The sequence below is a fragment of the Berghia stephanieae genome, chromosome 5 (genome assembly GCF_034508935.2).
Source record: "Berghia stephanieae isolate SIO BIC M18660-M18661 chromosome 5, UCSD_Bste_1.3, whole genome shotgun sequence".
Lineage (NCBI taxonomy): Eukaryota > Metazoa > Mollusca > Gastropoda > Nudibranchia > Aeolidiidae > Berghia > Berghia stephanieae.
The window spans coordinates 49,111,715-49,128,033 of NC_088364.1; the positions used below are offsets into that span (position 1 = coordinate 49,111,715).

Here is a 16,319-nt window from a genome sequence, read left to right on the forward strand (position 1 = left end):
TTTGAGTGTGTTCCTCTTAGTGCGATATTGTGCTGGTGTATTGGTGAGACTTGAAGGTGATCTCAAAATAAGTACACTGATAGTGTGCTCTTGGAATCTACATCTGTTCCCTATCTGAATCATTTCCCTTTGTCTTACTTTTTCCTCAAGTCGTTTTAATTGTACATCTAGAATGTTTTTACTATTCAATTTCCTTCCTTTTTACTGGCGTTAATATGACCTAAATGTGTTGCAAACGCCTCTACTGTATTTAGAATTTTCACTCCCATCTCTCATTTGTTGCCCTTTTCTGTGTTTCATTCTGTCCTTGCCCTGGAGTGCGGTGACAATTTAAGAATACTGTGGTTTGACACTTGCCGGGACTTTCACAGGGATGCCCTTTTCCCGGAAAACCTGCGAGTTGATAAAAAAAAAAAAAAGATGAATATTGTTTGTTTATTGGCAACAGTAAAGGAAAGTTAGATGGATATGCATCCTTTTCTATGTGATTTAAGGGTGATTCCATTAATTTGATGATGAATAGAAGCTTTGCACGAAATATTTTCATAAAATGGTCTTTACGAGAAAAACATTCATGCTTTGAAATTTTTTTTAGCAAAGGCCATCCCTGCTTTTAGGTTCCTAGTTCAAGACCTGCTTTAGGCAGATGCACAGTTGAATCAGTGGAAAAAGCTCTTCACTTGCATTCTCTCACCTTACTGTGTGAAATGAGTCCTTATGTGTAAAACTTTTAAAAACAGAAAAACCCACAAATATTTGATGGCTTCAAGCTCAGCCACATCTTCCTTCATTTTCAAAAGCACTCACGGGGTCTTCGTGGAGCAAGGCCTCTCAAAACAGCGAAATGAATAGCTTAGGGCCACTTAGCATAGCAGGTGGAATTTAAACCTGGTACCTTTGATTACCAAGCAGACCACACTACTGAGCCATGCTGCCCTGTTATGAAGGGAGTGTTGCATTGTGTATCACTTTCCTCAGTTATTTATGGGTGGAATTCCCAATTAAGGCATGGGGGATGATGCCCTCCCTCTGGGTTGATAGAATCTTTGTCGGTCCATAGCCTTGCTACATTTTCTATCCCCCTATTTCATGTGTCCTTTCTATGTGGTGTTATATACCCTTTTGTTCTGGTCGTTTGATTTCCAGCCCTGTCCATATCTTTCACTTCACTGAGAGGGAAACAGCCAAATCTTTTTGTGTGTGTGTGTGTGAGAGAGATTCATATTCTTGGAAGTCATCTCTTCCGTAGAAAGATGCTTCTTGTTAGGTTCTAAATATCTTTCTTATTTGATTACATCGATGATTTATGGATATTTAGCCTCTATATGGACCTCTAACGATCTCTGTTGAATTTGTCCCCTTTGTCTAACTAGCGCTGAAATTACTTCAGAGTGTTGAAAGCGCTGTAAAATTCCTTTTTTTTTAAAATGACTTAAAAGGACTTTCCAAAAGCACCGGCAACAAGAAAGTAAAAATCAATAAATAAATCCAAAATTGAAAATAAGAATATTATTCATACAAATTTAATACATTTTGCATTATGTTCATAATTCACAATTATACAAGTACAAGAAAACAAACAATATCTACACAACAACAATAACAAGATCATATTAATTAGAATGAAAGAGACGTGTTATATCCCAGTAGGATGCACATGTACTCTTGTCTCATACACTGAGATGCCTTCATATATACGTAATTATTCATATCACAGTAAACGTTGATGCACAATAAGCATAGAATACAATAGAATGCCATATTATAATATTTGATATTGCACTTGATTCGCCGATTGATATGATTTTATTATATTCATTAGTAGATGATAACTTGGCCCTTGTTCAGAGCTGCCAACCTATAATGCTAGTAAAACAGGATCAGACTTTTAAAGAATCGAAGGTTCCCCCTCTAATGACTAATGCCCCCAAAAAATAACAATTCCCCAAACATTGACATGATTTGTTCTCTGAAAAGTGTAGAATGACCTCATTTAAGAAATTATAGATTGAAATAAAGAATACTTCTTATATACTAAAGTTTAATATTTATCATCACTCAAGTATCAGCATCGATCATTAAAAAATTGGAAACGTTAAGAACTGAAAGTCTTTGTAATGAAATTCAATAGAAATAATGACACAAACAACATTGGAAAATTCGTAAAATAGTCACTTTGCACGACTTGGTTTGTTACCAGTACTTTTTACCAAGAAACCCAACCAAAGAAAGAAAGAAAAAAAAACCCCAAAAAAACATGGAAAAATGGGAGTTGGCAGCTCTGCCTTATTACGCATTATTGAGTATGTATCTTTGATAAAGCTATTTACTAAGAATTACCACAAGTAAAGATGTATAAAACATCCATTGAATGCGTCTTAAAACAGGCTTTGCATGACAAGAATGATAATATACCAAGTTACACAGTTAACATGAACTTTTTTTTTACACATCCACCATTACTATGATTTTTCAACACTAGCTTCGAGGAACTAGTCAAGTTGATTAACCAGTTAACTGCTGTACTTTGGGAAACGTGTATTTAAAAATTTGACCAGAAAAATTGTCTCAAACCTGAGACTTCACAGCAATTGTACTTGTCCATTAGCATCCAATCTCTATACACACAAAAATAAAATCGTTGTAAATATGGAAAAATCAATTGACTTTCTAATTTATCCAATGACCAAGTCTTATTCATTCATTCTTCAATGTACAAACTCACTAAAACAAATCGATACACAATGATTGAAAAGCAGACAGTAGCAATCTAAGATGTCGTACATTGACAAAACACACACTTTTTTATTTTGGCTCAATAAATTTTACAACTGTGACTCCCGACTTGCCAAAGAGTCTTAAGGACCAGATTTCAAAGAAGTCTCAGATTTAAGACATTTAGACAAGTTAGGAGTCATCTTAAAGTATCCATACATGAAATAAAACTTTTTCTGGCTTATATCTAAATAATACTAAGGTGTTTAGTTTGTGTACAGCAACGATGATCCAATGACAAAGGAGGAATGTTTTGACGAGCACATGCAGAATATCTCTGAAGTTTCCCTATTCCTTACATTCTTAAGACAAAGTCATATCAGTCAAAATATCACATGCAGAACGTGTGTTCATACTTGAAAACTTGTTATCAAGAGAGGACCAAAGATTGTTGATAATTAATTCATTATTGAGAGCTATTTTGTGTCTATGTTTTCTTTGTTAAAGGATTTTAGGCTCTTGGGACACTTTGTTTCTTATCAGTGTCAGTAAAAACGAAGACTGGCATATTCAAATTATTATCAATACAGCTTCAATCTGCACTAACAATATTCAAATATTTCAGATTGTGATTGAACATTTGGCAACAAAGGGAGCAGTAGGCAAACATAAAGATATCACATAATGCAGATGATACCGTGGGACTAAAAACGAGAGGGAGAAAAATATGTTGAGATCCCCTTTGGTGTTGATACTAACGCGGTTACTCAGCCAGCGAAGGCAAACAAGGAAGTAATTCTGATTTGCCAATTCCTTATATATCCTGTCAATAAATGATGTTAAACACTATATAGGAATGCCAAACCACACCCCTAATCAATCACTGGATTGGTATTCGCCCAAATGCATCCTACAAGGCATTATACAAAGTTGTCATATATTTTTCACACCAAAAAAAAAAAAAAAGAAACTGCAGAGTTTGTGTTTTTGTTTGTTTTTTGTTTTTTAAGGGTTTTACGGCGCTTGCAACACAGTTATATCAGCGCCAGTAAAAAGGAATAAAATAGGATAGTAAAAAGTTCTAGAATTACAATTAAAGCACCCAAGAAAAAGTAAGACAAAGGGGAACTGAGAACAAATAGGAATAAGATGTAGATTCCAAGAGCATACCATCAATGTACTTAGTTTGAGATCACCTATAAGTCTCATCCGGACACAAGCACAAAATCCAACAAAGAGGAACACACTCAAATGCTTACATTTTACATTCAAAATAAAAATAATAATACATAACAGAGAGATGATTTACAAGGACAAAAATATCATCTCCCAAAACAATAACTATGCATTTGACTGTTTCCCTCCCAGCTAGGACAAAACCAAGTAGGCTAATCCCATTCCGAGACCAAGACAGAAAGCATGTTGGAAAACAGATATAAGGGGATAGACGACACAGTATGTATCTCCCTGCCCACTATGGGAGGTCAGGATCCCCACCCAGAGAGTTTGTGTGTTTTGCATTCATTTTACATGACATCAAATACAATTTACAGATTCTAATAATAGAAAAAATCTGGATAGCAGGTACATGAGACCCCAAACCAAGAAGGATGATTATGACTAACTGCCGATGTCCTTAGAACAGAAATACTCATTCTGAACAGTTTGAATTTAACTTCAATACAAGTGACTTCCACACCTCCTAAAAACAATGTTTGATTTTAGAGGTTTAACAGCAGGGACCTCAACAAAGAAAAAGTGTAAGATTTTGAGAAAAATTGTACAATTTGAAAACGGAACTCTCTAGTCATTTCACACTGCCGTTGGAGGTAAATAATTCTTGTCATAAGTTTGTGTGGGAGGAAAAACTTCAGAAAATTTGAAATTAAAAGTATGAAGCAATGCAAACAAACCACTTAAATCTATCAAACAACAATTGTTAAAATATATAGTGTAAGAAGCATGGAATATGCTAAAAAATCTATGAAAAACAAAATTAAAACAATTTTTACTTTAAAATCTTAAGATTTGAGTCTCATAAAAAATGTACAATCTGAGAAAAAAAAAGCACACAATCATACAACGGTTGAAAAAGCTCTGTAACAGCATTTGAAACATATGGATCATTTTAGCACCAGTTAAAGTAAAGGTGGATTTAGGGAAACCAAGAGAGACGATAGAAGACATGTACTTTCTGTCTGAAACAAAATCATTGCGTCTAGTTCTTCACTGAAAATGATAATACATTTGTATTATCATTAACAATACATGTCTCATGATACTTAATATAGATTAGCACATGAACAAAAGACATCCAACAGAGAGAGGGAAAAAAATACTTTCTCATAATTTTTTTAAAAAGTGCATGCCAACAGAGGCCATACCCAAATGACATTACATAATCTCCCAGGATTTTCTATTGCCCTTTACCTAAAAACAATTAAGACGTAGCAAAAATTTGTATTTTGACATTTTTCTTCTTCTACACAAACATGTCAAGAAACAATGAATAGAAAAATCCATCGGTTAAATTCTATCTAAGACAATTATGTTTATTTTTAAGGGTTTTACGGTACTTGCAACACATTTAGGTTATATCAGCACCAGTGAAAAGGAAGAAAATGGGATAGTAAAAAGTTATAGAATTACAATTAAAGCACCCAAGAAAAGGTAAAAAAAGACAAAGGGGAATTGGTTCAAATAGGAAACAGATGTAGATTACAAAAGAAAAACTATAAAAGTACTTAGTTTGATATCACCTAAAAGTCTCATCCAAGCACAGGTCCCCACTAAGAGGAATACACTCAAATGTTTACAAATCATATATAATATTATGTAATCAAAACATAATACAGTGCATAACAGAGAGATGATTTACAAGGAAAAACATCTCCCAAAACTAACTATACATTTGACTATTTCCCTCTCAGCCAGGATATCTGACCAGGACAAAACCAAGTAATCTCATTTCAAGACAAAGACAGAAAGCAAGTTGGAAAACAGATATAGGGGGATAGAAGACACAGTAAGTGCCTCCCTGCCCACTATGGGAGGCCAGAAACTTAGACAATTACATAACAGCTGAAACTAACATTAACCAAAATCAGTGTCGTCCCATAAAACCTTATTTATATAAATGATGTCACTTTTGCTGTTGCTGTATACATAACCACTTCTTTCTTTACATATGAAATTTTGTTTCAAAAAGGTGAGGCCACTATATCAACAAAAATATTTTAATCAATCACCACAATATCATGAAACAAAATTATTTAAAATGGACAAACAAAATAGTTTTTTATAGCTCTATAAACATTCACGCAATTAAATATATACTTTCAAAAGAATTGTTTGTTTTTAAGGGTTTAACGGCGATTGTGACACATTTAGATCATTTCAGCGCCAGTAAAAAAAAAAGAAAAATGGGATAGTAAAAAAAAAGTTATAGATTTACAACTGAAAGCACGCGAGAAAAAAGTAAGACAAAGAGGAGAGTTCAAACTGGGAATAGATGTAGATTCAAAGAGCACACTATCAGTGTACTTAGTTTGAGATCACTGAAAAGTCTCATTCAGCCACAAGCACAGGTTCCCACTTAGAGGAATATACTCAAATATTTACTAACCAATATATATTTATATTTTAAAAATGTAACAGTACATCAGAGAGACCTCCTGCCCACTGTGGGAGGTCAAAGACCCCATACATTTTCATAAGAATTAATTTCAATTAAATACATATGACGGAACATGACATGCTAACATTTCAGGCAAATGTCCTAAGTATTTTTGATTCAGCTTCAGAATTGACAAATATATACAAACAAAAAAAATCATCAACTGAAAATAGCTATAGGTTAACAAGAAAGTTGAAATGTCACTTATACACAGACTCGGGCATAAACCAATTGAATTGGTCAAACTGATTATTAGAAACTGATTATTACTGTATTTTAAAAGGTCTCAGCATTCTTCAAAACAACAACCTGATGAGGTGTTTACCTCACGATGAAACAGAAAGAAAAAAAACTATGAAAAAGTCACTTTTTCAAATTTTTATCATGCACCAGTGTTGTTCCCTAATTTTTGAGATTATTTAACAACTTAAAACCAAAAGATAAGTTGTTCGAAATTTGGAATGTATTTGTAAAAAGCAAGTAAAGTCAACCTAGATAATTGAAAGTTTTATATCCTAACTTCAAAGTTTGTATGTATTTCCTTTGTTTTCATATGATATTCGTCCAGAGCAATTTTAGTGATATAATATATAATCCTCTGTATACCCTAAACACCAGCATGGTGAGAGTAGTTTCTGAAGTAAGTAATCCTTTGCAACAAGTATTGTTCGTACTTTGGCCCTAGCATCTATCTCTCAGTCTAGTAACAACCAATCCCATATATTCATTGTGAATAGAGACATGTTATACTACTATTGAATAAATGCTAAAAGAGGAATTTGATAATAATCAAATAAACAGCAAAAGCAATGTCCTAGGAATACCTATTTCTTTATAATAATAATAAGCATATTTCTATAGTGCCTTTCGTCGAAACCTCAAAGCGCTTTTTAAAAAAAGAGAAAAAGAAAGCACAACATATTTCAAGACATTTAAAAATCATGGTTATCATACGCAGAGCTACCAACCCATATCGCTAGTAAAACATGATTATACTTGTTTTAAAAACAGGATTTTCACAAATTAATCAGAATATTTTTTTCTGAAGCCGAAGGAACGACCCCCCCAAAGAGAAAGAAAAACAACAAAAAGTGCACCAAAAGTGTTGACTGACTTTCATGTTATATTAAAATTAGTTAAAATTAAACAAGTATCAAACTTGATCATTTAAATAATAATGAAACTGTCAAAACTGAAAGCCTATGTGTCATGAAATCAATAAGCATTACGCCATAAAAAGTTAAAGACTCTCATACACCTTGGTAAACATTAATAAACTATCAAAAAATATAATCTAGCAAAAAATCAAAACAAACAAACAGAAAAACAGGATTTTAAATTCTAGCAGGATGTGGATAAATGAAAATGATTATGTGGATAATGATGACAATGATGGTGATAATGATAATAATTATGATGATGATGATTCCCTCTTAGTCTGACAGGCTCAAACTTATTCACACGTCAACACAGCTATCTTACGTCCTATAGTCATGAAAACTGTCTACATAATTTGACAAATAACTATGGCAGTGGGTTAAATTTCTAGCCACTCAGAATATTTAACAGAACACTGTATTTAATTGACACCTCATGCCGTCTCCCTGGCCGATCTAGGTTGAAAAACAGGTGTAAGATCATTTTCATTTGAAGAATTGTACATGGTATAGTTTTTTGAGGAATCTCAACAGCTAATCTGGGCATGGATGTAACCAGCACAGTCCCAACATCAAGACATGTTATGACATCAAGAGTGTGGCCGCACCATAAAGTAGATAGCAAGGACGATGGCGATTAAAACTATTAGACCAATACCGATCAGCATGATGCGATTCTGGATTATCCTGTAAATAAAAGTAAGAAACAAAAATAAAGGGAATTAATATATGAAAATATAATTTTTTAAAATTGTTATTATATATGGAGTGTTATCCACTAAATGTGCTCAAAGCGCTTTTACAAAGGGTCCCAAGCAAACAGCAACAAACATTTAAGATAAAATAAGAAGCTTGAAAGATTTTCTTAAATTTTTTTGGGACAGAAATAACCATGTTAACTGTTACGAGCCAGGGGCTCATTTCACACCTGGGAATGATGAGAATGTGAGTAAAGAGCTTTTTACTAAGACTAACCTCCAAGAGCGGGACTCGAACTAGAGACCTGTAGGTCTGAAGGTGAATGCCTTGCCACAAGACCACATAGCTTTCTCTGATAATTTCAATGATGAAGTCATAACAAAAAGTAAAAAATAAGAACTATGGACACAATGACTAGTTTTCACTAGTTTTTCTAACCCATTCAACTTTTTGTCTGACCTTTCACATTCAATTCATCAGGATTCATTTTAAATGAGTGAGTGTAGGATTTTGACTATTGACCACCTAGAATCAGTAAATAAATTTTAACAATGTTAATCATTTATGTGTCTATTCCACATACAGACAGCTCTAGGCACATCAGTGCCACAATTACATGTCATAAATACACACACAAAAAAAACGTTCATAGAAAAAAACAAAAACATATAACTATAACGGACACTGCTATCAAATATCTTTTGATAAAACAGGTCTTAATAAAAGTATTCTGAATTGCATTTTTATAAAGAAATTAGAAGAGAATTCCAACATCCAAATCTTGATGGGGTTTGTGATCTAGGAATATGACCTCAAACATTTAAATATTACCTTTGCATCATCCCCGATAAAACTCGTGAACTTTTGCCCAATGCAGAATCCATTTCTTGGAGCTGAAAAGAAAAGGGATTGGTACATTGTTTTTAATTGATCACAGAACTTTATCTTAACCCAAGGACAAAAATTTACTGAACTGTTAAGCAAACGTATCAACCGACACCTATCTGAACACTCGAATCCAATTAAAAATAGACATTATGTCCTGCTTTTCAATAAATGACATGACATAAAAGCTAAAGATACAACTAAAAGTCCAGTATGATCTTACTTTAACACTTGTACCCTGGTGCTCAATGAATGGAGGTTCCTTTTCTAATCAGCTCACCTCATGCAATGTTGAGCTTTTGGTTTCCACTCACCCAGTGATTGGAAAATATATGGAGGTTTAGTAACTTACTGAATTCCGTTAATAATCAGAAAATCTGCAATTTTAACTTTAATGAAGTAAACAACAATTAATACAGCATTGATCACCCTTTTTGAAACATTGGAGACGTAAAAATGCACAGACACACACAAAAAAAGAATTAAATAAATTTTTTTTTTTAAAATTGTCAATTAAAAAAATAAATAATCAAAAACAAAAATCTGCAACAAAAACAACAGCACATACTGAATAAATTTGGTTTCAGATAGTAAACAGCAATGGTACAACAGTGTTTAAGCATCAAATAATAGCCTGACGTCTTAAGTCTTACTCTTCATTTTATTATATTCATTTGAATGAGGGTGTATGAAGCAGTGCCATGAAACAGACAAAGCAGAAAGAAAAATACAAGAAAAACCCATCCCAAAAAATCAAACTGCCTTGACTGGGGTTCAAACTGCATACTTCCTGATCACCATTACAACACAGACTTTATCTGAAAGTTGTTACAACTCAATGATTACATTCTTCACTAGAGTATGTGTTTCCAATATAGACTCCTCTCTGCATCATTGCAAACAAACATTGAAAATCAAATGATGCGGACAAAGACATAAGAGTATGCTCCATATTTTAAAAAGCATACCATTTAAATTTTTTATCTCACCCAAGTGCCTGCTCCCATATTCCTTGGAATGCCAACAATTAAATAAGAAAACATCTCTGTGTGCCGTTATTGTTTTTGTTTTGTTGAGGTAATCATAGTAATTGGCAGAAAGTTGTATGTTACATGTTGATATTCAAGACAACAGAAATTCATGGTAATTAAATATATGTCTTTTCATCAGGTTGCAACAATGTCATTGTAATAAGCTTAAGAGTTGAAAATGGGAAAATCATTTCATTGAAAGCAGATGATTACGGTAATAAGAGATAAATATAAAATCTTTATAGCACATTCTTCAACGATCCTGGATCAGATAAAATTTAAAAGCAAAAGAAAAGTAGGATAAAAATAACCTCCAAAAATGTCACTGGCTTGAAATATGAATGTAATGAATGTATTGATGTTATTTTTTTTTTCATTGTACTATTTTCTGGTATCATTATAATATCAATAGCATTTTGAATTCTTTTTTTTTTCCTATTACAAGGTATTCTAATATCTATTGATTTATTTAACCCTTATCATGATATATTTGTTATGGAATAGATTTACAACAACTATGATACCCAGTGTGTGTACAAAATGGTGAACACTTTAGCTCAACACCACTTTTTCTCCATCAAACATTAAATAAATGAAAATAACAAAGGGAATAATACTTATCTTAAAAGCAAATATTTCCAGTTTCATTAATGCAAATATTTTTTTTATAGAAAATAACTCAATCAAATCAAATAAATGAATTTTTTTTTTTTTCAAAAGGGTTTTTATAATTACAAACATAACAGTATTGGGATCCCTAAACGGCAAGAAAATCAAAATCTTTGTCTTTTTTCCAAAACCTTCAACTTCCCTATTCATTTAACTCTTTTCATTCAACAAAATTTCAATTCCAAGCACAACTTTAAAAGAGTACACACTCTGATAAAAATGTTGCAAATCAATGTAATAAATGCATGAGTATAAATGAGCAATAGTAAATAATTATAAATGAATAAAAAGTAGTTGACTCACTCTCCCACGTGATCTATTAATTGTTTGACGTTGGTTATGAAGGTCTTCCATTATTTGACTCCCAATTCGTTCTGGGGGAAAAAGATAGTCATAAAAAAACCCATTAAATTAGGAACACAATTTACAAATAGAACCGCTATGGTAAATAATGTTTTTTCCAATAGACAGCTTGATATAATATTACTTCTCCACTCTAAATATAGATATAAATGCATGCATAGGAAGTTAAAATCATTTCAGATTAATAATTAGGACATTCTTGAGGTTAAAATCTGGGACTAGCTTATTCAGAAAAAGCCAATGCTATAAATAATGCACTTCGGTTATCTTATCTCGCCATCTGAGCAATATGTGACATTAAACATTTTTTAAAGTAGCCCTTCAGAACCATAGGCTCAGGGAGCAGGAGTTTATCTTGATTCTATAGCATGATATGGACAATAGCAATTTCTTGCTACCATTTGGATAGGATGCTAGTTTATCGCAAAGTACTTTCCACCAGCTTACAGACCCAGATACCCAATCACTGCTGGGAGGACAGGAAGGTCAGAAAAAAATCTTGACTGCACCCGGGATCAATCTCGGTCCCTTTGAGTTTGAAGCGAGTGCTCTACCAACTGAGCAATCCGGGACCCCTGTATCAATATGTGACATCAAACATGACTGTTTTTTAAAATCATTTTATTGATAAACTGCTCATTGGCTGGAAAATGCCACCTACGATAACTGTCACGAAGTGATGGGAAAAACGAATCAATAAAACATAATGAATAATTATCTCCTTTTACGAAATACATCAAACATATAAAACTATTAGCTTATTTAGGAGCATGATACTCAAACTTTCTAAAAATAGAGCAGGATACTAACTTTCTAAATATATATTTCTATGTGAAAATGATAATATGCAATTTAGGCAACTAATAAAAATAATTAAATTTTGAAAAATGTAAAACCTCTATTACTACTACTACTTCAAATTTGCAACAGGGAATAAATAAAGTTAAAGAGCACCCTTATAACAGACAGAAATAATGAACTCTATGGTTTTTACTTTTCATTATATCAATAAAATTATAATGCATGTAAGGGAGCAAGCTAAAACGAACTGCTAATTATGATGAATTTATGGGTATATCCAACAACATTTTTTCCATATATTTGTTTATTACTGATGTGACAAAAACAATCCGTAAAAGACCCAGTCCAATAAGCTCAACATAGAAATTGGCAAAATACAAAGATTTTGGTGAGACATGCCAAAAACATAATCTGTGCGGCTCGAGAGGTTTATCACAGTAAATTGGACACATTACTGCTTTGTTGCATCTGAGTATGATTAACATTGTAAAGTGCTTTGCAAAGAGACGCAACACTAGGTTTTGAGATTGAAATCTAAGCAACTGATCAAGTTCAATATTGATTTGATAGTACAACAAGATGAGACTAGTCATACGATAAACATGATTCAGTCATCTAGATGAACACTCAAAAGTGCAGCACAAAGTTGATTTGTTGGAAAAGGCTCTTTACTTACACTCTCTCACCATGCTCAGCTGTAAAGTAAGTACCTGCCTAATACTTGGATCAAGTGGCCTTACATGAGCACAAATAACAATGTGTCACTAGGTCAAAACTTTGCAATCACAGTAACACATCATACTACTGATCATGCAAAATGCTGATTGATGAGAAAAGTATACCAACTGGGTATCAATGCCAAACTATGCAGCAAATATAAAGCACATACCAGTTTCAATAGTCATACGATAACCATGATCCAGTCTTCTAGATGAACGCTCCAAAGTTTCTGTATTATCCAATAGCCGTGCCCTCTGCAGAGGAAAAATTGAAAAGGACAAAACAGAAAATTTCATTAAAAAAAACAATTTTATAAACATCAATGTGGTATGTTAGAAGATAGGCTGAATTGATAGCTTCTCTGCGAAGTGACCAGATCAAGGTTACACTGTGCTGAAGATGAAACTCAACTTGAAACATTTTGGCCACATGATCATAATACTGAGCTAGGCCAATTGGTTGGTAAACAATAGAATTAGGATAAAGTGTCTACAGTTGACCAGCTCGGAACATCTCTTGAGATGACCTCCAACCTTAAAATAACAAATGTAAGTTCCCTTTAACAAAAACTGTTTTAAGGCTCTTAATGCCCATTGGTCATAATTCAAATTCAAGAGATTGTGATTTTATAGCTACTTTTGTAAAATTCTTACCATGTTAAATCAAATTATACTAAACACATACTTTTTGTAACATTTTTCAGTAATATAAATCACAAATATCAAGTAATCTTCTTGAAACCATTACCAGTAATGTAAAACACTAATATTATTAAGTACAAACTTTCACCAGCCAGTCTACAATCACATTTTAAAATTTTCATGACAAAAGAAAGGGTAGAAGAATTCTATATATTTTGTTTTCTGTTTTATTTTTTGGGTGTACACGTATCATGATAACGACATTGGTACTTTCCTAACAAACGAAAAATAAATATTGCTTTCTTTTCCCACTTGGATTGTGTCAAGAGATGGGTACCCTAAATTTGAAATGCAGCTTATATTTTATTCAACTTCATCACAAATCTTGAAAAAAATGTAACATGGATACTACATTTTAAAAAAAGTAAAATAATAAGATAAAATGTTGTCCTTACTTGATCTTCAGAGTCATGTGTATCATCTCCAAGGAGCTCATCTCTGTTAGCATCAATTCCTAATTTTGCTCTTTTCTAAAAATATGAAATAAAGACAGTGATTTAATGAATTGCTATCATTTAGCTCTAAATTCAAAGTATTTGTTTTGTAATTTTAAAAAACTGATTAAAGACTTGAATCTTATTTTGCACAGAAAGTTCTCTGAGAATCACAGATCCTGACTGTTATGAACCCGTCATGTCTTATATTGCCACTGATATCATATATGTCAATAACATAACATAATATAAAATATCATTTGCTTAGGTCAAAGGCCTTTAAATACCCTGTGAAAAGAAAAAAGAAAAGTTCAGGTCAAAAATCCCATGGTATGATCATCAATTACATAAAGAGGTAGGATGAGCCATTGGGAAGTGGCTTTGTGGTGACATAAAAAATAGTGTACACCTAAGATAGGAGAGTGTGACTGTCATAAAGGATCAATCACACTCTATATGAAAGGTCCATATAACCATATAATATATTATACTATATCTATAACTTATGAAATAGAACACCATCAACAAATAAATATATTTGGATAAACAAATGGTTTGTGATAAAACAAATTGCTCACCAGATCTGATTGTAACTTAGTAAGTTCAATCTTAAAACTTTTCACCCTTGTACTATATTTCTGTCTTTCTCTTGGTTCTTGCTCTTTCACCTCCAACTCCATTTGCTCCAACTATGAAATTGAGAAATAAAAAAATAAAGAAAGAAATGGGGATCTGAGTTAAAGATACACTATATGAACTTGTTAATTATGCAATATCCAAATGTAAAACTTTTTACTTTTACAATTCGACTTACTTCAGTAGTCTAAGTATCTAATGGTCATAGTGATTCCTAAACTTTTTTTCCTTTTGGTCTTTAGATAAGTCACTCTTTTCTAATTAAGTCACAACTTGACGAGTTTGATAATTGAACTTACCAATTCATGAGCCTCCTCAAATAACTTGTCCGCCTGTCGGACATGATTTTGTTTTTCGGCTGAAAATAAAATACAATAAAATAAGATACATTAAGTACAGTGGTGATCGCCTAAATGCCCGGTGGTTTGGAAGCAGAAAAAACATGCCTTGGGCCTTAGGCAGTATGGGCATTAGACACAGTTGATCAAGAACAAGGTGAATACATATATATATGAACATCTATATCAAGAATGTTATCCGATTCACAATGATCACTGCGCTTCACAATGCTTCGTTTGACCGACTCACACTCACATGCGACATTTAACCAATTTTCCATTTTGGGTAGCCAGGCATTCTTTTTTGTCATCACAATTAAAAATATGTCACTGTCTAAAGCTGGGCACCTACTCATTCTCATCTCCTGTGATTAGTGTTAATGTGTTTTAATTGTATTGTAAGCGCCTCACCTAAGGCTAAGGCTAAGTTAAGGAAGGGCTAGAATTTTCCAATCATTGTTACCCATCCGGTCATTGATAATGCTCAACATTGCTTGATTTTGTTACAAGAGAATGCATCGCCAAGATCTCCAGGAGAGGTCACTCACATGCCATTATTCCAGCGACAGAAGCAATTTTAACAGCTAGTCTAATCTAATCTGACGCTCCCAAATCGGCCCCTTTCTTTCCTTTTTTTTCTCTTTTAAAACGCATCGGCATCAGCCACACTACAGTAAGTTCAGACTGTCTATAAACCAGGCGGAAAGACTTCATTGTCTTCCGAGACAAACAGACACCAACAACGATTAGTGATGACACATCTCTCGAAGTCAATCATACATTTTCTTTCTCTCTATTCTACTTTTATTATGTGAAGAATTTACCTCCGTAAGATGTGGCAACCTTCCCAATATTGTGAGTTATATCTGCGGTGACAGAAGAATACTGTTGTTCGTAGCTTTCTATCAAAGTCATCGTGATTGCTTATAAATCAGACAATCTTTGTTAACAAACTACTTGTGAGTCAACAAACATCCAACTAATGTAATTCGAAAGAAAGTTTTTAGATCAGACAATGGATTTTTGTTTTATTTATTCAGAATTCAGAGTAAAAGTTGATAAGACAGGAAGTGATGTGAGGTTTATTATTCTGATCGAAGTGATTAGTTACAAGTAAATGGTTAGCGCAAATGCATAATTCAGGGGTGTCATGCAAAGTAAATCTAAACAACTTATTATGATTGATCGAATAATCGCTAGCGGTATGAACGTCAACGCAGAAATATTTAAAACATATCTAATTAACAGTCCAATTTATTTTTAAAGATTATCTATCTTTTACAGAGGTAATCAATACCTTATTATTATTATAAAGTGATGAATTAGATTTAGAAATGACTTCAATAATATATTATAGGAATGAGGTTATGTGCCATCAAATAAGCAATTGCGGCAAATGAAAAAGATGTTATAAATCAAATACACAAGTAAACATGAAATAAAATGATCAATGAAAAGCGTGTCCAATTCATATCAAGCTGCAAATGTCAAGCG

At 32.9% G+C, this 16,319-nt stretch overlaps 1 protein-coding gene across 1 annotated transcript; it reads right to left on the reverse strand.

Moving 5' to 3' along the window:
- Positions 1-1,509: 1,509 nt before the first annotated feature.
- LOC144973100 (vesicle transport through interaction with t-SNAREs homolog 1A-like) lies at positions 1,510-15,902 on the reverse strand. Its single transcript, XM_078915134.1, has 8 exons — positions 15,650-15,902; positions 14,787-14,845; positions 14,430-14,540; positions 13,813-13,887; positions 12,886-12,970; positions 11,136-11,206; positions 9,079-9,140; positions 1,510-8,235 (listed from the first exon to the last, which is right to left on the reverse strand). Exons 1-8 carry the CDS (start codon positions 15,738-15,740, stop codon positions 8,139-8,141), a joined length of 651 nt encoding a protein of 216 aa, XP_078771260.1. The 5' UTR covers positions 15,741-15,902; the 3' UTR covers positions 1,510-8,138.
- Between the last annotated feature and the right edge of the window lie 417 nt (positions 15,903-16,319).